This window comes from Mauremys mutica, chromosome 1 (assembly GCF_020497125.1).
Source record: "Mauremys mutica isolate MM-2020 ecotype Southern chromosome 1, ASM2049712v1, whole genome shotgun sequence".
In the NCBI taxonomy this organism is placed as follows: domain Eukaryota; kingdom Metazoa; phylum Chordata; order Testudines; family Geoemydidae; genus Mauremys; species Mauremys mutica.
This window is the reverse complement of record NC_059072.1, coordinates 268221835-268245565: the sequence shown is the minus strand read 5'-3', so window position 1 is coordinate 268245565 and position 23731 is coordinate 268221835. Positions and strand designations below refer to the sequence as shown.

Genomic DNA, 23731 nt, shown 5'->3' with positions numbered 1-23731 from the left:
CTGCAGAGAATCCTCCAGCAAGTGACCCGTGCCCCATGCGACTTGGAAGAGCATGATGTTTTTGAGGGACCATTTGTGATTCTGAGAATCTCCTGCTGAGATGATCAGCCAACTGATCCTGGGAGCCAGTTAAGTAAGTGGCAATAGAAGCAATGCTTTTCTTGATGCAAAAATCCCACAGATTCATGGCTTCTGACAAAACCGATCCGAGCATACCCCTTTCTGTCTGTTTAGGTAGTACACAGCAGTCGTATTGTCAGTCAATAGCTGAACCAATAAGCTTGTGATCTGAGGGAGAAAAGCATGGCAAGTGTTGTGAATTGTCCAGAGCTTGAGGACACAGAATTATAGAACCACAGAATCATAGGGTTAGAAGGACCGCAAGGGTCATCTAGTACAGAAGTTTTTAACCTGTGGGTCCACAGACTATGTCTAATAGGTTCATGAAAGGTTGTTACATAAAACAGTGGTTTTCAACCTGTGGTCCGCAGACCTCTGGGGTCCACGGACTATGTCTAAGATTTCCAAAGGGGTCCACACCTCCATTTGAAAAAATTTAAGGGGCCGCAAATGAAAAAAGGTTGAAAACCACTGATCTAGTCTAACCCCCTAACAATATGCAGGATTTGTTGCATCTAAACTATCCAAGACAGACAGCTATCCAGCCTCTTTTTGAAAATCTCCAGTAAAGGAGATTCCATGACTTCCCTAGGCAGTCTGTTCCACTGTCCTACTGTTATTACAGTTAGAAAGTTTTTCCTGAGATTTATTCTAAATCTGCTATGATGTAGTTTGAACCCATTGCCTGTTGTCCTTTCCTCTGTGGCAAGAGAGAACAAATTTTTCTCCATATTTTTTATGGCAGCCTTTCAAGTATTTGAAGACTGCTATCATGTCCCTCCTTAATTTCCTCTTTTCCAAACTAAACACAACCAGTTCCTTCAGCCCTTACTCATATGGCTTGCATTCCAATTATTTGATCATCTTTATCAGTCATCTCTGGATCCTTTCCAGCTTTTCTACATCCTTTCTATGCAGTGGTGACCAAAACTGGACACAGTACTCCAGTTGAGGCCTATCTAGTGCCAAGTAAAATGGTTTTACCACCTCCCGTGACTTGCATGCTATGCCTCTGTTAATACAACCCAAAACTGCATATGCTTTTTTTGCAACAGCATCACACTGTTGACTCCTGTTGAGGTTGTGATTCACTACAACTCCTGGATTCTTCTCAGAAGTGCTGTTGCCAAGCCAGTTATCCCCCATTCTGTATTTGTCCATTTGGTTTTTCTTCCCTGTGTGTAGCACCTTACATTTGTCTTTGTTGAATTTCATTTTGTTGTTTATAACCCAGTTCTCCAATTTAACAAGATCTCTTTGAATGTTAGCTCTATACTCCAAAGTGTTTGCACACACACCTCCAGCTTTGTGTCATCTGCAAATTTGATCTCTATTCCTACATCCAAATAATTAATAAAGAATTTTAATAACACCTGACCCAGAACAGATCCCTGTGGAACTTCATTTAAGATCTCCTTCCTATTCAACATCTTTCTATTAATAGTTACTCTTTGTTTGCAGTTGTTTAACCAATTATGTATTCACATAATGATAGTTCTGCTGAGCTTGCATTTCTCCAGCTTACTTATGAGAATGTCATGGGGGACTGTGTCAAGGCCTTAATAAAGTCCAGGAATATTATGTCCACCGCATTCCCCAAGTCCACCAAACCAGTTACCTTTTCAAATAAGAAAATCAAGCTGGTTTTGGCATTCTTTGTTTTTAGTAAATCCATGCTAGCTGCTAGTGATCACCACTTCATACTTCAAGTATTTGCAAACTAAGTGCTTTATACATTGTTCTAGTAGCTTCCCAGGTACTGGGGCCAGGCTGACTGGTCTATAGTTCCCTGGTTCCTCCTTTTCCCTCTTTTTAAAAGATGGGCACTACATTAGCCCTTCTCCAGTCTTCTGGGATCTCTCCTGTCATCCATGAGTTTGCAAATATTATATACCAGTGGCTCTGAGATTTCTTCAGCTAATTCCTTCAGCACCCTGGAGTGAATAGCATCAGGCCCTGCTGACTTGCACTCATTCAAATTAGTCAGAAGATCTTTGACTCAGTCTTTACTTATCCTGATAGCACGCAAGTCATCCCTTCCCCTTTATTGTCTATGATAACTTCATTAGTCTTCTGGTTACATGTTATGAAGCAAAGCAGGCATTGAGCAGCTCCGCTTTCTTATCTTCCATTACTAGCTCATCTTCTCCACTGAGCAGCAAACCCATACCATCTCTGATCTTTCTTTTTTGTCTGACATACTTGTAGAACCCCTTCTTGTTGTCTCTTACATTTCTAGCCAGTTGTAACTCATTCCTTGCCTTGGCTTTCCTGATTTTGTCCCTACATGCTTGCGCTATTCTCATATATACTTCCTTAGTGATATGCCCCTCTTTCAATTTCCTGTATGTATCCCCATTGGTTTTTAGATAGCTAAAAACCTCCTTGTGCAGCCAAATTGGCCTCTTATGACTCTTCTTATCTTTCCACTGCATTGGAACAGCTTGATGCTGAGCCTCTAATATTATATCTTTTAGGAACTGCCAGCCCCCTTCAACTCCTTTTCTTCCTAACTGGTGTCTCTATGGGACCTTGCCTACTATTTCTCTTAGTTGGTTGAAGTCCACCTTTTTGAAGTCCAGTGTCTTTGCTTTGTTGTTCTCATTTATATGAAGAATCAGTTCATGCTTTGTCCATAATGCTTGGAGGTCACAAACCACTAGGTAAGGATCTCACCCTATCAGAGAGACATTGGTAATGATTATCTTGGAAGGAAGGGGGTGATAAAGGTACATCTCCAGATATGTTGTTCTGATCCATCCACCACTTTAGGGAATATAGGACCACAGGAGGAACCCGAACCAACTTGTCTGAGGGGTGTCCACTTGGTCAACTGACTGACTTCATCCACCCTTGAATGATGCACAGGTGCAGCTGGGCACACTGGGTCACTTAACTGCATGAGGCCATGTGGCCTAGTAACCTTAGACATACTCGGACCACAGAAGTAGGGTATGACTAGAGAGAGTGAGATTGGTAAATGATTTGAAATCTGTCTTGAGGGAGAAAAAACATCATGTTCATAGACTCAAATAGAGCCTCGGTGAACTCAATTTTCTCTGTTGGGAGTACTGTGGATTTTTCTTTGTGGAATAAGAGTCCCAGACAATCCAAGAGAAAGATGATAAACTAGACTTGGTGAAGAACCTGATGTTTGGATCTGCATCACACTAACCAATCATTTAGATATGGGACTAGTTATACTCCCTTTCTCCTCAAGTAGGCCACCACCATACAGTTAGTGAATACTGGTGGGGCCAAGGACAGGCCAAAGGAAAAGACTGTACTGATAGTGTTGGCCTTGTACTACAAATCTCTGAAACCTCCTGGGACTTGTCTGTACTGCCACATAAAAATAGGTATCTGGAGACTAAGGACCACAAATCAGTCATTGCGATCTAGGGAAGGAATGATCGATGCTAGAGAAACCCTGTGAAATCTTATATACTTGATCATCTTGTTGAGATTTCGAAAGTCCAGTATGGGTCCTTGGACTTGGGGATCAAGAAAATATCATGAGTAAAACCTCTTTCTACCATGTTGAATGGGAACTTCTTCTGTGGCTCCTACATTGAGCAAAGTCCAAATTTCTTGAAGGAGCTATGACTCATGAGATGGGTCCATGAAAAGGGACAGGATAGATGGGAGGGAAAAGGGGGTGGAAAGGTACTGGATAGAATATCCCAACCTCATAGTGTTTAGGACCCATTTTTCTGACATTATGTCTTCCTAAGCACTGAGGGAATGGGATACTCTGTCCCAAAACGGGGATGTGGAGTGGTGAGCAGGAAGATCACCAATGATGTATTGCTGTCCTCAAAGGAGAACTCACAAGGGCTGCTTACTCACAGCTGACGGAGAACAAGCTGGCAGTGTTGAGCAGAAGGGTCTCCTTCTCTGTGATTTGTGCTTTCTTCTTGAAAAATTATACTGCCTTGGTTGGTATAAAGATCCTCTCTAGTACTGATGTTGATATTGTAGCTGCAGGGGTCTGCATAGAATCCCAATGAACGAAGTGTAGCACAAGAGTCTTTAAATGAATGTAGTTTCATCAGTTGTATACAAAACAAAAACTGACCAACAAATGAGATGTCCTTCATGGTTTGCTGGAGGTCCAAGGCTATGCCTGAGTTTTGTAACTGTGAGGCTGCCCTCACTGTTATCGCAGAGAACAACCTCTAAAAGAAGTTGCATCAAGCACTGACTGGAGCAACGTCTTGGCTACCATACAACCTTTTACCAGGAAAGCCTTATATTCCTTCCTGATGTTGTGTCCCAGTTTACAAAGTCCTATTTAGCTAACAGCACTTAATGGTTTGCTATCTGCATCTTCAGAAAGGAGTCGGAATATTTTTTTCTCCCAAACAAGAGTCTCATTGGCTCTTTTTCTTTGAGGGTTTATTTAAATCTCCCCGATGCGATCTCACTGGCAGCCACAACTAGCAGGGAATTTGAGGCAGGATGGGAATAAAAACACTTGAAGTCTTGCAGTGGGCCACAATACTGTTATCTGTGTGATTAGCTATAGGATCTAAGGAGGCTGGTATGTCCCATAAGGTCTTTGCCAGTTCTAGATGAGCCTCATTAATTGGGAGGGCTACCCTCTTGAGGCAGCCACCTGGAAAATGTCCAAAAGCTTGTGAGTGCTCTCTTGCACAAGCTTAGATTGAATGCCTAAAGCCCGGCCTGTTTCCTCAGCAGGACCTGGTAAGACTTAAAATCTTCTGGAACAGGAGAATAGTGTGGGATCATTAGGTCGACAGGTGAGGAAGTCAGGTTAACAGTAATTGATGGATCCTCCTGTGGTACAACTGGTTCCTCCTGCATCACTGGCTGCTCGTGGGGAATAGTTTCTCTGTGCGCTTCCAATCTAGGTGGCTCTGTAAACTGCTTTGCCAAACATTCTGGCAACCTTCTGACTGAACTGGTGATCAAAACCTGGGGGCTCGGGAAACACCCCAGCAGTTCCAAAACAGCCACTGAACCCAACTGAGATGAGCTATCAAAGTAGTCAGTTGGTATTGGGGGGTGCCAAACCAGATGAGGCCACTAACTGACCTGATTTATTTGTAGCCCATTGTGAAGATGCCAACATCGATACTGAGTTCGGGATGGTAGACTGTACCACAAATGCATCCCAAGACGTCAAGGGTATGGCGTTGTAAATTGATCCTCTATAGCACTGATGTTGATAATGTAGCTACGGAAAGACCTTGTAGTCAGTGCCAAGGTATAAACTGTAAGCAGTACCCACTATGACGAACATTCCAGTAGCAAGGCCACAAACACCGAGCCAGAGAGAAAAACCAGTACTGAGGTTGAAGGCCATACTAGTGCTGACATTGTGTGTGCTGGTGCTGAAGATGGTACTGAGGCCAAATCTGTGCCACATTAGTTAACTGGTACCGATACTGGCACCGCTAACAGTTTCTGCACCAGAGACAGGCCCAGGACAGCGGAAGCCATTTCCACCGCTGTGGACTCCACAGGAGAGTTTGAGATGGAAGGCAGAGCAAATTCCTTAGCTGCCTCATAAGCTTTTGCTGTTGTCAGTACTAACAATAGTGATGCCAAAACAGAGTCTGTTGGTACCAGAATTGACAGCACAGTACTGGTATTTCCCTGCTGCAGTACCAGGGAGACAGAGATTGAAGGCCCAGCTCTACCCTGAATACCTGAAGAGTCCTGATGATGTTCCAAGTCTTTTTGTGAAGAACAAGAGGAACCCTTCTTTGATTTCAAGTGGCTGTAGTCTCTCTTATGGATCCTGATTCAGGGGAGACCCTGGAAAAGAAGACTGACTCCTCTTTCTCTGTGGAGAAGAATCTGAGTCCAGGCTTCTGTCCGAAACAATCAGCGGGCAGGCAGCAGGCCACACAATTGAGGGTCCTAGAGCTGAGGCAGGCCTCACTGCCAGCTCTATTAGGTGTATGAGGAGCAGATTTCTGAAGACCTTCATTCTTTTCTTGAAATAATGACAGACACTGCACCTCTCCCTTGTATGTCCCTCATAAAGACACAAAAGGCAGCATGGGGTCACTATTTGGAACTATACTGACTGGGAAAAAAAAGTGTGATGTTCAAAAAGGCTTATTTCAGACATCCAAAAGATGTTCAAACAAAAAATAAAATAAAAAATAAGTCTTACAATGCTTCTGTCAATGAAGCTTAATAAATAATAAGTGGTCCACTAAACAATATTACTTCACCCACCTTATCTCTCTAATGAAGCATAATGTGATACAAAATGTCACACCTAGCTGACTACCTTAACTTTCTAAAAATTATGAAGAGAATGTAATGCATTGTAATTCATGTAATTTATCTTTAAAAAAATAAACACTTTCTACACCTGTTTTACATATGCATACAGTATTCCTCCCATTCTCTATTTTCAGTTTGCATAGCAAGTTGTCCCATCTGTAAATAAGATATTCCAAGAGAAAATACTATCATATAGCACCATAAAATGTTCACATACAAAGCCATGTCACTTGTATTTCATATATACTCTACAAGAATCTGAATTCATAGATTCATAGACTCTAGGACTGGAAGGGACCTCGAGAGGTCATCGAGTCCAGTCCCCTGCCCTCATGGCAGGACCAAATACTGTCTAGACCATCCCTGATAGACATTTATCTAGCCTACTCTTAAATATCTCCAGAGATGGAGATTCCACAACCTCCCTTGGCAATTTATTCCAGTGTTTAACCACCCTGACAGTTAGAAACGTTTTCCTAATGTACAACCTAAACCTCCCTTGCTGCAGTTTAAGCCCATTGCTTTTTGTTCTATCCTTAGAGGCTAAGGTGAACAAGTTTTCTCCCTCCTCCTGACGACACCCTTTTTTCAATTGTAATACTGGAATTATAAATTTGACACATCTCAAAGTATGGAACACATGATATTATCTAACATTGTGAACACAAAAAACCTGTTAATTCTACAAACTGTAGAACTTATAAATTTAATAATGAAATTCTTACCTAAATGGATCATGAAAATCCAGGTCAATAGGAAGACCATTTAGAAATAAACGTGCTTCTCCAGGCTGAATTCCGAGTATTTCATGGAAATGCTTGAAAGGGAAAGTGGAAAAATTGCTAGTTTTCTAAGATAAATGTCAACAATAAAACAAAAACTTATTTAGAACTTAAAATAAAACCTACTATAATACCTGCACATTTTATGGAATACATGGAAAATCTGATCTCCATATTTAAAAACAAATCCTTTCACCAGAATTTTAGCAGAAAAAAATAGAAAAAATCCTGTTCTAAACACAATCTTACATATTTCGAATGCTATTACAAATGAAAAAGCTATAGAAAACATAAAATGTGGTTTATGCTGGTTTTATAATATAAACATGATAACATATTCTTAATGTTTCTTGTTAGAAAATTAATACTTCTCAACAATATAGGAAAGTGGCACTTAATTCTTCAAAAACTATCCAGGCCATTTTCTCCCCAAACAAGCAAAAGAACCAAAACCCCACCTTTGTTGCGTACTACAGAATCACCACTCAGGAGTAGCATATAAACATTGAAGGGCAGCTTCCTAAGATGTTAGCCTCTATATTACAAAATGCAAAACACAGTGTTTTGCAACATTTAAGAGACAAGGTCAAACTTAAAAACACACTTCTGTATAAAGAATTGTTACCTTCTAATATTACAGGTGAAATCACTAAAACTGTAAAGAGTTAAAGAAAAACTATTTTTCCATGTTTCCCCCAATTTGTTTCCTTTATGCATTTGACAGCACTTGCTATGCAGTTACTGCTGTTAATAATCAGTTGCACTTCCTGTCTCATGAACTACACATGACATCACACTCCTGTGCTGCTCTGGAGGCAGCTCAGACATACATCCCTAGCTCTACAAGAGGGTGTTTAACAGCAGCAGCAGAGCAGCTGCTCTGAGTTTTGTGTGATGTGGATCTCTCTTTTTTCCCCTGGGAAAATTACACGGAAATGGAGCAAGAGGAACCAGTGGGCAAGAGAACATTTCTTCACTTCCAAAACTAGGCATGGGGTAGGGGAGCAATGACATTCTGAAAAGGGGAGAAAGTGAGCTCCTCTATCATGGTCAGACCTCTACATACAGCTGGAATGGTCCCTTACACTCCTCCTGGTGGACACCTGATACTAGTGAAGGCAATGCAACTCATCCACATGGGTCTAGATCACAAAGGGAGAAGATACTCTATACTGAACTGAGAAAAGAGACAAATTTAGCAACCAGAAGGGATAGTAGCATCTGAGTGGGGGCTACCACACATGCTTTCTAACTATGAATGAGAAGAATCTGCCTGATACTAGGCTGGAAGGGAGGAAACAAATAAGAGAAGGCGTGCCACTCAGTCTTTTCTCAGGACCAGCAAGGTATTTGGCTCTGAAAAGGGGACAGATATCCTATTCCCCAGCGTCTCTACAGTTGGTGGCAACAAGCCAGGGATAAGAAAATCAACAAGGACAAAAAAAGACTCTTACCCCCAAGATGACAATCCCCACTCATAAAAATTCAGGACCAGACCAGGAAAGCATGAGGATCAGCAGGGGTCTCTGAGATATGGCTCAGTCCCCACCAGAGGAGTAAGGAGAACCAAAATCAGGCATGTAAAGGAAGAAAAGCTGCTGCTGTTGCTGGTGCATGAGAGGTGTGTCTGCATTCTAACAGAAAACCAATTGGAACCCTTTTCTATGCAAGTTACTCCATTTGTGTGATTCTTTCATACTGCAATAAAGAAGTAAAAAGTAGGAAAATTTGGTCAAAATTTATTCTGAAAATGTGCAGATGGGGCTCGGAAACTAATCAACTTACCCAAAATTAGCTAACCAAGTTACCTCATTTTAGTTATATTGACTAGTTTCAAGATGGCAGGGTCCTTTTGAGACAGCATAGTTATAACCACAGACTCAGGAAATGAAAAGGTAAGAGCTAGATTGTCAGCATACAACAGAAGCCCTGAGTAGTAGGAGACACACAATCCTTCTCCCAGCTCCATCATCTCTTGGAATGGTACTATGTTTCTTGGGTTAGCTAACCCTTCCACTGACCCATGTATAGTGGAGACATGACATGACATCTCCTGGAGGAGCACAGAGGGGATAGTCCCTCAGACAGGATAAAATTAAACTGTGCCACGCCTGAGTTTACCCCTAGTGCAGAGGGACCCCCTTAACCAGAAAAATAGTTTTAGAAACATATGCTATATATGTACAATACATCTGAGTTAAGATTATTGAAAAATTTACATTTCCTGCCTTTGTGATTTTAACCATACAGACTTAACACTGCATTGCACAGATTTTCACATTTAATTTCTTTATTCATTTATAAAAGATTAAATTATAAATTGCTTGGGCATAGTAATATTACCATTTAAATGCCTGGACACTTACATGCCCTTGGGTGAATAAGCTGGAGGATGCTGAACTCCATTTTTGGCTGCTGTTATTGTTTACATTATAGTAACTATCTTCACAACAGAGATAGAACTTGAAAATTACCATCAACTGCTGTAAAACTCATGGAGGATTCCTAAAAATATGGGTTGTTTATGTGTCTGCAATTTCCTCCCATGCTGATATTAAGCAACGGAGACAGCTTTGTTTAGAAACATTGCTTTGTTTTCCAGTGGGGCGCTTTCATAGTGTGCCATCTCTGCTGAATTACGACAGAGCTATATGTGCTGCCTCAGTTAGCCTTCTGAGGAAGATAATTATTTTAGGCACTCTTGACTGTTAATTCATTAATACCCTTCTTAGAGCTGATTTGTTACAAAAACTCTTACAAAAAAGATCATAACGAAAAGTCCCAAATAAAAAGTATTCTGGCTTTCAGGATTCCTCTTACGTCTGCCCTCTATGCTCTGTTCCCAGTTCCCTCAGAGGTCTCTCTATGGGCTTGTCTACACTTCAGATGCTGCAGCTGCATCACTTCAGTGAAGTGCTACCTACACTGACAGGAGGGATTCTCCCATCAGCATAGGTACTCTACCTCCACAAGAGGCAGTAGATAGGTCAATGGGAGAATTCGCCCATCAACTGAGAGCTGTCTACACTAGGGGTAGGTTGTTTTAACTGCATCACTTAGGGGTATGGATTCTTCACACCTGTAAGCAACATTGTAATACCGACCTAATTTCCTAGTGTAGACCAGGCCTTAGTCTTTAATCCTCTCTTAATGGCAGGAGCACCAGCCCCGCTCCTGGAGCTGAGCGGCAATTTATCTCTCAGTCTGTATCTTCTCCTTATGGCAGAATCCCCAGCTCTCATTTTGGAGCCAGATAATTCAAAAAATTATTATCCCTCTCCTTAATAGGAGGCCCCAGTTTTCCTTCTGGAGCAGGGGGCACATCATCTCCCTCAGCTTGACCCCTGGGTCCACAGCCTCAGAGAGTTTGGCAGCCTTTCTGCTGGTGTCTGCCCCCTGCTAATTCAAGGCCCTATACTAGATGATCATAATGGTCCCTTCTGGCCTTGGTATCTATGAAGGTCCAGAGCCTGTGTCATCCACCTGAGAAAGGCATGAAAATTGCTGTACTGCCAAAGTGAAGTAGCAGAAGAACGAACACTAACATGAGGAAAGAAGGAAGATGGATGACACACAGGTTGTTCCTAAACCTCCTTCAGACACAAAGAATCTTCAGTTACCATCTTCAGGAGGTACCAGGCATCATTCAAATAAGAACAGAAAGTTGGACAAGAAGTTCTCATTGATCATATCAATGAACATATGGGTCTTCCAGGGGAAAAAAAGGAGGAAGAAAGTCCATGTTTCTCCAAAGCTTTTAATAGGAGACTTTCCTCAGTAGGCTGATTGATATATGCCTACCAGACCAATGGATGTTGAGTCTATAAGGACAAGATGGCTGGCCATTAGTTATATTCAAAGGAGTTGGGGAGGCCAAAGTTGGATAAACTGGTCTCCCAGAAATTGCAGCATCTTCTAACATGGGAGCTAGGGCTCAGCCCACAGACTTGGAGAATGAAGACCCAGGCACGAAGGGTGGATTTTAGACCCAAGAGCCTCTAGAGAAAAACTCGGACTCCATCAGCAATGGCAACGAGATCAACTTCTAGAACACTCATATGTGAACTAGTGGCTCTGAGTAAGTACTGCCCGCTGATGAAAGCAGAGTTTCAGAGGGCAGAGCCTTAATTAGTTCCAAAGGAAAAGGAGAAGGTACATCCCAAATGGTAACCAAGGCCACAGAGCGGCAGCTCACAGAACTGACACAGGACCGGTTCTCACCATAGGCGTTGATACAGAGTATTCCAGCTTTTTGCAATGCCTGGGGATGGGTCACTGATGTGATTGGAACTGAGGAATGTTGATGAGCTGGCAACAGTTTGAAGGGTGAAAAAATTCTTGCAGCAGCTTTCACAGTCCTCCCAGAGCTCTGGGGGGAAAGCCAGGCAAGATGGATCAGGCATTTGGTGAGGACCCCCCTTACACATACTGATGGTAGCAGGTATGGTCGCCCACAGTGGAAATCTCACCATTACTGAAGGCACAGTGCTGAGTCCCACATGTGTGGATCTACAAATAGACCAGAGTTAACTACAATGCACAGATTGCAACTGGCCAGTTCAAGAGGTACAAAATCTACTAAATAAAACTACAAAAAGCAAGAATTAAAACTAGAGATAACAGTCACAAGGCAGGAAAACATAAGTCTAAAGGATTTCCTCATCCTCTGATACTGCAGTAGGAAGAGAACTGGGTAGGATTAGACCTAAGGCTCATTATGTAACTTCATACCAGACATTTGGCTCTACCAGGGAGCGTCCATCTGGCCCCAACATTACTGCTTTCAAAGGCATTCCTACTCTGATGCAGAGTGTCTTTAAGCTTCCAAAAGTGGGATTTCTTCTTCAACACTTACCCGAATGGTCGGCCATAGAGATTGTTTGCCATTTGGTCCGTTCCTACATGGTTGCAAGGCCCCGACAGCCCGAGAGTCCAACATCGGAACAGACTCGATGAACCCATGTAATAGGGGGTCTGCCTCTTGGCTGCCTCTACCTCTTGGTTGGTGGAATTGTATCACGGATGTTACAAGCCACCTGGAGAACAGCGTTCACTGGAAAATCTTGTGGCATTCCCACGACATGTATAAAAAGCATAAGGCCCTGTCTGAGGACAAGGGCCCCAGTAGTTTGTAGACCAGAGTGACCATAAACATCTGCATTACAGATGCATTGGCATTCACATTTTGTGTGGAAAGCCTCCAGCTTTGCCCAGTCTGAGCAGCGTAGTTTCCAGGTTTTGCAGGTTTTTGCAGTATGGGGAGGATACAGCTTGAATAGATCCTGAACTTGGTTGTTGAGCTGAGATGATTCCATATTCATTGTAAATGACCCATGGCAGATGCTGCTATGCCAATGCAATGGAGAACCTCTGTGTGAGAGTTGGAGGAACTGGTGAGTATAGAACCCAAATAGCAAAAGCTGGAGATGGCTGTTTCATTATTCAAAGAGATTGGAGTCACTGGTGGACCTGGTCCTAGATTTTGCAGCTTTGTCTTTGACCATGAAACATGGAGGCCAATCTTGGCTAACTCTTCCTCCATTTGTTGGAGTGCCTTATGAAACCTGTCAGAGGTCTGTATCAAAAGAGCAATGTCATAAACGTAGTCAAGGCCTCTCTCATTAACAGAGATCATCAATCTTAATGCCTATGGACCTGACAGAATGCATGAAGTCCATTGCCCAACAAAAGAGTGCAGGGAACAAGATGCAGGCCTTCCTGACACCAGATACTGATTTAAAAGGTGCAGACACCCAATTCCCCAGATGTACACAGGCAGTGGTTTCATTTTGCAGCTCTCTAATCAAGTCCAACAGACTGGAAGGGACATCTATGCCCTTTAAGGGCACTAAGTGGGGGTTGATACGAACAATACTAAAAGAAGAAGGTCTAGTCATATAGTTGGCAAATTACTGCACTTGCAGATGTGTTGTATTTAACAGGTATTTTGAATTATTCACATACAGCATTCCTTAGTACAGATTCTTACAGTTGGATGTCATTTTGACTACATTCAATCATCATATGGTTTTCAACCTTTAATATGTTTTAGTCATTTCCTCTCATTACATTTTCTATTCAACTTCCATTATCTGAGAAGGGAATCATTCAGTTATGCACAGCATGAGATCATATCTTCCCTGCTGCTAGATGGATGCACTGTAGCTCAAGAAGTTGCATGACAATTTAATGTAATGGTGATGTTTAGAAAGTTGCCTAACTTTTATTCATGCAAAATAATTTATTTTTTATTATTTTAAAGTTATATGCTGTAGTACTGATGTTTTACTGTCCCTTCCTTTAAATTATCCTCGTCAGTTAATTCCAGATGGGTATTATTTGCTCGTATTTGGGGTTTTTTTTAATTGTTCTGTTTGGGGGAGGTGTTTTTATTTGATGGTCTTGCCTTTTGTTTGTTTTTGTATAACTAAAGCTAAACTACAACTCCAAATTTATTTATTTTGCTGGCCTTGTTGAGCAATGGTGCCATTTACTACTTTTGGGTAAGAGAGAAAAGTGTTAGGGAAATTACAAATTTATATTGTAAACAGTATGGGTTCCATAATCTCTTTCAGTCAAACAAAGATAGTGTTAACTCAAAGCTCATTAAATGAGGATTATAAAAAAAAGAGGAATGCTGAGGGAGGGCTAAACTGAAGGACTACATACTGCTTACATCCACATGACCACAGCTCTGTAAAAGCAATACTTAAAATTATTTTTAAGTATGTCTAAGTATAAACTGACTAGATACTGAATTCAGTAACTAGTTATTTTGGCTTTTGCATATTTTTTGTAAGTTTTAAAGTACAATATTAAGTTTGGATGAGCAGTTTAAGTCCGTTGTAATGAGAGTATGATGATGGAGTATGTCTAGTAGGAAAGAGGCTGAATTGTTAGCTGTTAATTTCCAAACTTACCCAGGTTGGGCTTTTAAAGGTGTAAACAGAATTTTTGTAAAGAAAAAAAATATTGTTTTAGAGTATTAGCTGAAATTCATTAAAACTTATTTTCAACCTTAGCTCTATTTTTATTCAGTTTGATTTTTTGTTCATGAATCAGAATCAAGTCAGAAACTTTAGTCTTCAGTTCCAAGAAGTGGAGAAAGTTTGTATCCTCCACGGAAGTCATTACTCTTGTCCTCTTCTCATATGGAAATAGTTGCTGAAGAGTTATCAGTCTCCTCAGAATTTAAGTAGAGCGTTCATCTTCAGCAATTTTCCTCCTGATTTCCAAAAAAGTTTGTAGGTAGCTGCATCAACATGGGTGGTAGAAGGATCAGTGCAGGTAGAATAAGCATTGACATCAGCTGTGCTAACACTACTGTCACAGTAAGTTCCATTGGTAACTGAGATGGGATGTGCATCATGTGCTATGGTACAGGTCACAGATTTCATTGCTGATGTCACCAAAACTTCCACAGTGCTGTGGATTCCAACTTGTCCAATATGAGGATGTTGTTTTTTGGGATTAAGGCTGTTGCAAAACCAATCTAACGATAGAGGTCATTAGATTATGCAATAACTCTTGCTATAGCCGCTTAGAATCAAATATCACACAGTCACTGCTTAAAGAGATAGCTGGCAAGCCAAGAACAATGTTAGCTGGGAATCAGGTGACAACTGTTCCCCTCTTAGCACAGATTGAGCACAGAATTTTGGAGATGATGTCTTGTTTAACACTCAGAAGACAGTGCTGATGTGTCCCAGTGACACAAATGCAATCAGATCTTGCAGGACTCTATACACATGGGAATGCTGACACTGGGTTTATCTTTTCATTGGACCTGCACTAAATCAGGCTGACAGGAATTTGTAACAACCAGCTTTAAACATCAAGTCTGGATGTTACTTTGAAGTAGAGAATGACTAGTCCTTTGAAATGAAGTAGTTTCAGCTCCCTTGTGCTAGAACAGGTGCAATTAAGCTAGACCAACTAAGAGGCAGGGCAGCACCTGGATGGGGCTATAAACATCCAGGCTTTCAGTAAGAAAGGGGGATGATCAATGAGCAAGAGCAACAGAGAGTGGTTGCCAAAGTCCTCTGGGAGGGGAAGCAGTGGGAACCGGTGGGGGGGGGGGGAGGAGAAGAGAAGGGCATCCAGGGAGAAAGCTCTGGGAGACAGTGCTCATTTAAAAGAGCACGGAAGAACCCTGCTAGAGGCTGTGAAGCAGAAGGGAGTGAAAGGAAAGGGGAAAACCTCCTGGGAGCTGTAGCCCAGGATGAGCTAAGGAACTGGGTTGTTGATTTTGCTCATGTTTGGAAAATAAAATTGTTTACAATAAGATGCTGAGTATGGGAGGGGGTCCTTTAAGGGCTGGGGACAAGCCAGTGCCTTACAGAAGGTTCTCAGGTACATTCTTTGAAAGACCTGAAAGTACAGAGCGACATCTAAGCACATATTTTACATTGACGACAACCATAATCTTTACTCAGGCAGAAGACCTTGTAATCATGTCTTTTCATTAACAACACAAAGATTATGTTTAGGCTACCTACAGCAGCCCCAGGGTGTTCTTCATTCTCCATCTGAAAGAGAAATGGTACTTACTACAATTTTTAAATTGAAGAAGTGTAAAGGTGCATCAAGAATTGAACTGCATCAATCAAATACCATAAACTAGGCATTCAAAATACTATGGTGATGGGTATCGTATAAATTTTTTATAAAACAGTCTAATGTACAGAACCAAAATGTGGTACCAAGAAACTGAAGAGCTGAAAGCCTGCCTGTATTAACAATGAGAAGCACAGAAGGCCCAACCTCACACCAAAGTGCAAAAGCACCTGGAAAAAGTTAAGCAATGCCTATTGCTCCATCAACTCACCCAGCTACAGTGAGTTGCTGGGTGTACTGTATGGGTAGTACAATGCTCCATGTCTGCAGTCCATCGTCAACTAGATGCTCCAAAGTGAGAGGTAGCATAGGCGGGAGGACGGAAGGGAGGAGGGAGTACCAAGAATGTCAATACTACCGACAGCATCATAGTTTGCCAACCAAGTCAGCGCCTTGATTGAAGACAATTTTTAAAATATATAAGGAAACTCACAGAAGAAAATTCAAAATTGATATAAGGATTTGAAGGCAAGCTATGTTCCCATAGCATGATCAAAGCTCAGATAAATACTGTGGAGAACTGGTAACTCCTCCACCAAATATAGACTCATAAAAGATTAGAGTTGGAAGAGAACTCAGGAGGTCATCTAGTCCAACCCCCTGCTCAAGGCAGGGCCAGCACCAACTAAATAATCCCAGCCAGGGCTTTGTCAAGCCAGGCCTTAAAAACCTCAGGATAGAGATTCCACCAACTCTCTAGGTAACCCATTCCAGAGCTTCACCACCCTCCTAGTGAAATAGTGTTTCCTAATATCCAATCTAGACCTCTCCCACTGCAACTTGAGACCATTGCTCCTTGTTCTGTCATCTGCCACCACTGAGAACAGCTGAGCTCCATCCTCTTTGGAAACGCCCCCCTCCACCCCCGTTCAAGTAGTTGAAGGCTGCTATCAAATCCCCCCTCACTCTTCTCTTCTGCAGACTAAACAAGCCCAGTTCCCCCAGTCTCCTTGTAAGTCATGTGCCCCAGCCCCCTGATCATTTTCATTGTCCTCCGCTGGACTCACTTCAATTTGTCCATATCCTTTCTGTAGTGGGGGGCCCAAAACAGGACGCAATACTCCAGATGTGGCCTCACCAGTGCTGAATAGAGGGGAATAATCACTTCCCTCAATCTGCTGGCAATGCTCCTACTAATGCAGCCCAATATGCCGTTAGTCTTCTTGGCAATAAGGGCACACTGCTGACTCATATTCCGCTTCTTATCCACTGTAATCCTCAGGTCCTTTTCTGCAGAACTGCTGCTTAGCCAGTCAGTCCACAGCTTGTAGTGGTGCATGGGATTCTTCCATCCTAAGTTCTGACTCTGCACTTTTCCTGGTTGAACCTCATCAGATTTCTTTTGGCCCAATCCTCCAATTTGTCTAGGTCACTCTGTACCCTCTCCCCCCAGCTTAGTGTCATCTGCGAACTTGCTGAGGGTGCAAGCCATCCCATCATTCAGATCATTAATAAAGATGTTGAACAAAACTGGTCTCAGGTTTTGCTCAATATGCTCATAAAGGAAATGATGTTGGGATAATGAGTGAAGGAGTATTATGAAACATTTAGAATTAAGGGGGTTCTCACCTGGTCACACTTTGAAAGCATGGACAAAAAAGAGTAGAAATCCATCTAGATGGGAATTTTTGGACAACTGCATGTTATGTACAAAAATTCACGCAGTACATGCTTCATAAATTATGTGACCTTTTTGATAGAAAAATGTACACTGTATATATGCAATTAAATATTCTACTAATATATGTTTGAAACAGTTTAATTAAGATTAACCCCCCCCCCATAAGGTTTACTTAAATATTAATGGTCTGATTTCCCAACAAGATGAGTATCTGCAGCTCCCATTCATTTCAATGGGAGTTGGGTTGCTTTGCAGACTTACAAACCAGCCTCATGTCCTTTCATTAACTAAGGACAGAGCATAGTTAGTGAATCAAACACAAGAGAAGTGAAGAAAAATAAATCAATTACGTAAATTTAGGAACAGAATAAATGTTTAAATGATTTCCTCCTTTATTAGAAATCAGTTAAAAGTTGCTACATTAATACAAAAATGTCCCATGGCTGTAATTTGATAGTCACTTTATGTATAATTCAAGGAACAAGGGCAAACCTTCTGATTTTTCTCTATTTCATTTCGCATTTGTTGGTTTACAGGAATTCTGGTCAAAGATCTGTAGGAATAAAATATTGGTATTACTCAGCCATTCTACATTTAAACAAACATTCTTCCTTACCTAATATATGTTATTTTAAGGGGTACCATGATCAGCCTTAAAAAAAAATCCCAAATCTAAACATATACGGTTACCTCAATATTTACAATATTATTTCACCTTCTTTATATTAATTTTAGGGAATAGCTAGCATTTTGTACATACTGAAGTTACTTAAGTATCCAAGATATATTATCTTACTTCATAATTTCAAATCTGGATGTTAAAGTTATTTACCTCCATATCTAGGCAACTAAATCAAAGTGGTCTGAAGCTCTCAATTTTGACGTTAGGCTATTGGAAAGTGTTATGAACAACCAATTACAAGTTCAAAGTATTATTAATAATGGGTATCTTTACTTATTAACAAACTTTTTCCTATATCTACAGCAACCAGTTTGGCTCCCTTCACCATTTAAGAAAGTTGTGGAAGGCTTTACCAACTTTATTTCATGGATGTGAAAATATGCCTCTGAAAATATAATCCATCTTCAACAAAGACCACTAGAAAAAGTGCAGGAAGTATATCATGCTGCCTCAAGAGGCTGTCAGAGGCTTTTTAGTTCATTTTTTGCAAAGACAAGCAAAGCTTTCTTTTTTGAGATTTAGCTGCCAGAAAGACTCATGAACCCATTCTAACACTTCAGGGCAAGGATGGATTCATTAGTGAAACATGAATATAGTGAAAGTCAGAGAAAACGATTACTTCTGAAATGGTGTGGGGACAACCTCAGTTTCCACAAGTAAGCTTTACTTCCCTTTGAACATGCTAAGAAGTCTTGATTGCCTGACACCTCCCCAGAAAGCATGTCAGTTACTGCCTTGCTCCTTATGGTAAAATATTCTTCTCATAGTGAGAACAGGACAACTTAAAGCCTCAATATCTGCAAGAGGTACAGATGAGGTTTTTTTTTCTTTGATTTAGCTTTCTCTTATTCCATGCTTTCAGATAATAAATTTCTAAAGGAAGAAAATGGTGGCAAGACAACACTAAGGCAAAACACTCTGGAAAAAACTAAGGCAACACTCTTGAAAAAACAGAAGTAAGAGCTATAGAGGACAAAAAATTCCTAGATGGTAAATAGTTATCATTCTGCCTGTCAAAGGGAGTGAAGAGGAAGAACTCAGGGTCTATGATCTCAGAGAGAAAGCTACAAAAATACAGACTAGATTGTGTGTTATAAAGATGTTGATGTCAGTAATTGTTTGGGAAGATGTGAATACTCACTCGTGCCTTCACATCTCATGAATAATACAGTCATTCCAAATTCATCCTTATAAAACTTTTATAACCACACAACCATGTTTATTCTCTATGCATACACAAACACACTAAATATCCTATTATCTGTGTCAAATGTTTATTTTTTTATTTTTTTTTAAGTATAAAATTTTAATGCAGGAGAGCAAGAATGGAAACGATATAGAATAATAATTTCTTTCAAAAATGAAAACGGATTTAAATGAAAAATTTATAATAAAGAAAATATAAGCACAAGGATTGATAAGAACACCTCAAACTAGCTTAACGATGCCAGCAAAACACCCAATTGAGAAATGAAGCACAAGGGATAGGAAAAAAACACCATTAAGCTAAAAGCCTGAAAGCAATTGGCTCTGCAGCACAGAGTTTTGAGAGAGCCTGCTACCAACAATAAGCATCATTTAGAAACATAGCTTATATAACATTTTCCCCCATCAGAAAGTATTTCTGTAACTGATGGGAATTAATACTGAGAGTTAATTTAGCCAAAGGAATAATTTAGCCACTAAATAAGTAGGACAAATCACAAAGCTAAAAACTGAAGAGCGAAACATGTAAACACCAACACAGTAAATACCATTCTGGCCCTGTATGAATACTTTCAAACAGTCTTGAAGTAGCTAGTCATTGTTTAAGAAAAAATAACTTGGTCCTATTTGAATCTGACTACATTTGGCATAATTTGTAGTTTATTATTATTATTATTGTATTATTAGTAGTAGTAGTAATGGTAGTATAAAATTAGCTCCTAGAGGCCTCAAGCAGAATCAGTGCTCCATCATGTGGGGAACTGTCTAGCTACAAATCAGAACACAGTCTCTGTCCAAGGAGTTTACAATCTAAATAGAGATGACACAGAAAAATAGAGGCAGAACACTATGGAAGGGGGAAAAGAGCAGACAAAGCTGTCATGACATTAACAGGAACCTAACATCACATGTGTTATCTTAAATGCTTGTAGGGTGGGTTTTTTTGTAATAAGATGAGACAAGTGAACAACAGATGATATTAATGAATCACTAACTGTCCCCATGCCTAGCTATTATCATTAGGCATGGTGTCATGTTTTCGGGGGAGGCAGGTTATGAAAAAAATTTGAAGGGGAGAGGACAGTAGTGGAAAACTGAGAAGAACATTTCATGCATAAGAGGGAGCATGGAAGAAGATGTAAAACCGCTTGTGGAAGAGATGTCAAAAGTGGTCAAAATGTCATCACGGACATGCTAATAAAATTAAGTATTGTGTTTTTGTAAAAAGAGATGAGCACTTAAAGCTGACAAAATACACAAAATATTTAGCAATGATGCATAAAAGATACTTAAAGATACATGTAAGATACTGAACTGAAATGTATAACAGACGATTCATCTCTGGTTATGCTATGTTATACTAATGGTCAGACTTTTAGTACTTTCCATTTTCACTATTATAAACAACAAATTTAAAAATAATAAAATGAGCTCCAAACAACATAAAGGAATCTGAAAAATGGGTAAGAGAAGAGTATACAGTACAGTGATGCACAAGTAGATATGTTTATTCAGAAAGCATCATTTTAACCAAACTGTAATTACTTATTTTGATGCATATAAGTTAAATGTGTAAGGGGAGAACATTAGGACATACAAAGCAGTACAGTGAGGTCAATGAACATTCCAGAACCCCACCCATCGAGACGTAAATTAACCTCCATCAGCAGTTAAGTGGTTATTAATAAGACTACTATGTGATTTTCAGAAGGTTTTTGTAATATTTAAACTGTTGCGGTGTTTGTCTTTCTTTATTAACGGGGGAGGGATAGCTTAGTGGTTTGAGCACTGGGCTGCTAAACCCAGGGTTGTGAGTTCAATCTTTGAGGGGCCATTTAGGGATTTGGGGATTGGTCCTGCTTTGAGCAGGGGGTTGGACTAGATGATTTCCTGAGGTCCCTTCCAACCCTAATAACACTGGTCTACAATTTTTGAGAAGTCGTCTGCATCAGAGATAAAATGTGCTATTTATTATGTATTTTGATGTGCTGAATTCAAATATGACAATTAAAACAACTGATTGGCTACTGTTTCTAAGATATTTAAGTTTTTACATTTTATGTCTATGTATATTGTGTAGATAGTAGAGTTTTAATCATAAATTGTAAACCTAGGTCTTTTCATGTGTTTATGATTGCTTTACATGATAATATTTCACCCGTCCTGTTTATGTAACACTTTAAAAATCAGCAAAAGGGTTATATAACTAAAATTTATTTTGAAACAAAAGGCAAAAAACTATTATGTACGTAGTTCAGTCCTATTCAGTGTCTACTCGGCGCTTCTTGGCTTGTCTCTTGTATTCATTAAATGGAGCATCTCTTGTCACTGTCCAGCAATAGTCTGCAAGCATTGATGGGCTCCATTTTCCCTGATAGCGTTTCTCCATTGTTGCAATGTCCTGGTGAAATCGCTCGCCGTGCTCGTCGCTCACTGCTCCGCAGTTCGGTGGAAAAAAATCTAGATGAGAGTGCAAAAAATGTCTCTTTAGTGACATGTTGCAACCAAGGCTTTTGTATGCCTTGAGGAGGTTTTCCACCAATAACCTGTACTTGTCTGCCTTGTTGTTTCCGAGAAAATTGATTGCCACTAACGGGAAGGCTTTCCATGCTGTCTTTTCCTTGCCACGCAGTGCATGGTCGAATGCATCATCTCAAAGAAGTTCACGAATCTGAGGACCAACAAAGACACCTTCCTTTATCTTAGCTTCACTTAACCTTGGAAATTTTCCACGGAGGTACTTGAAAGCTGCTTGTGTTTTGTCAATGGCCTTGACAAAGTTCTTCATCAGACCCAGCTTGATGTGTAAGGGTGGTAACAAAATCTTCCTTGATTCAACAAGTGGTGGATGCTGAACACTTTTCCTCCCAGGCTCCAATGACTGTCGGAGTGGCCAATCTTTCTTTTGATGTAGTGGGAATCTCTTGCACGACTATCCCATTCGCAGAGAAAACAGAAGTACTTTGTGTATCCATCTGCAGACCAAGCAAGAGAGCAACAACTTTCAAATCACCACAAAGCTGCCACTGATGTTGGTCATAGTTTATGCACCTCAAAAGTTGTTTCATGTTGTCATAGGTTTCCTTCATATGGACTGCATGACCAACTGGAATTGATGGCAAAACATTGCTATTATGCAGTAAAACAGCTTTAAGACTCGTCTTCGATGAATCAATGAACAGTCTCCACTCATCTGGATCGTGAACGATGTTGAGGGCTGCCATCACACCATCGATGTTGTTGCAGGCTACAAGATCACCTTCCATGAAGAAGAATGGGACAAGATCCTTTTGACGGTCACGGAACATGGAAACCCTAACATCACCTGCCAGGAGATTCTACTGCAGTAGTCTGGAGCCCAACAGCTCTGCCTTACTCTTGGGTAGTTCCAAATCCCTGACAAGGTCATTCAGTTCACCTTGTGTTATGAGGTGTGGTTCAGAGGAGGAGCATGAGAGAAAATGTGGGTCCTGTGACATTGATGGTTCAGGACCAGAAGTTTCATCCTCTTCCTCTTCCTCGTCTGACTCAAGTGAGAATGATTCTGGTGCATCAGGAACCGGCAGTCCTTCTCCGTGGGGTACTGGGCGTATAGCTGATGGAATGTTTGGATAATGCACAGTCCACTTTTTCTTCTTTGACACACCTTTCCCAACTGGAGGCACCATGCAGAAGTAACAATTGCTGGTATGATCTGTTGGCTCTCTCCAAATCATTGGCACTGCAAAAGGCATAGATTTCCTTTTCCTGTTCAACCACTGGCAAGATTTGTTGCACAAGTGTTGCAGCATATGTGTGGGGCCCACCTCTTGTCCTGATCTCCAATTTTGCAGCCAAAATAAAGGTGATAGGCTTTCTTAACCATAGTGGTTATACTGCACTTTTGATGCAAAAGTCACTTCACCACAAACATAGCAGAAGTTATCTGCACTGTTCACACAAGTATGAGGCATCTCTGCTCACTTTGGCTAAACAGAAATGTGTCCCTTTGCAAAATCAAACACTGACAAATAAGAGAGCACGACACTGTATGATTTCTAGAGCTGATATAGGGCAATTTGTTCAGCAGAGTGTTGTAAGCTTCGTTATGATTGCATCATCCATGACTTCTAGGAATAACATGATGCAATTCATATCATGTATGACGCAATACCAGCTTCAGATTGCATCATTCATTGTTTTGCCTAAAAAGCAAGTACTGTCCAAACCCAGTCATAGATTTATTCATAGATCCAGTCAAAGACGTATTTTAGTCATTTCTGGTTTAAATTGAGATCCCTTCCTTTTATAACTCACTTATCCTCCGCTATTCCCAAGTCAAGGGTCGTATATACTGACCCAATAGCATACCTTGAAAACTAGAGCCAATCAACAATTTTAAGCATCATTTTCGTTCTCAGTGACCCAGAATTAGTAAAGTTTGACTACATTTATTTCAGA

General features: G+C 40.6%; 1 protein-coding gene across 3 annotated transcripts in view; it reads right to left on the bottom strand.

Annotated features, from left to right (window-relative positions):
• The window catches only part of UGGT2 (UDP-glucose glycoprotein glucosyltransferase 2), a 244554-nt gene that overhangs the window by 160562 nt on the left and 60261 nt on the right, over nucleotides 1–23731 (bottom strand). For all 3 annotated transcript variants that reach the window (XM_045009671.1, XM_045009679.1, XM_045009688.1), the window contains 2 exons: nucleotides 17896–17956; nucleotides 7110–7201 (listed from right to left, as the gene is read on the bottom strand). In XM_045009671.1, the coding sequence (XP_044865606.1) occupies nucleotides 7110–7201; nucleotides 17896–17956 (153 nt within the window). The remainder of the gene's footprint in view (nucleotides 1–7109; nucleotides 7202–17895; nucleotides 17957–23731) is intronic.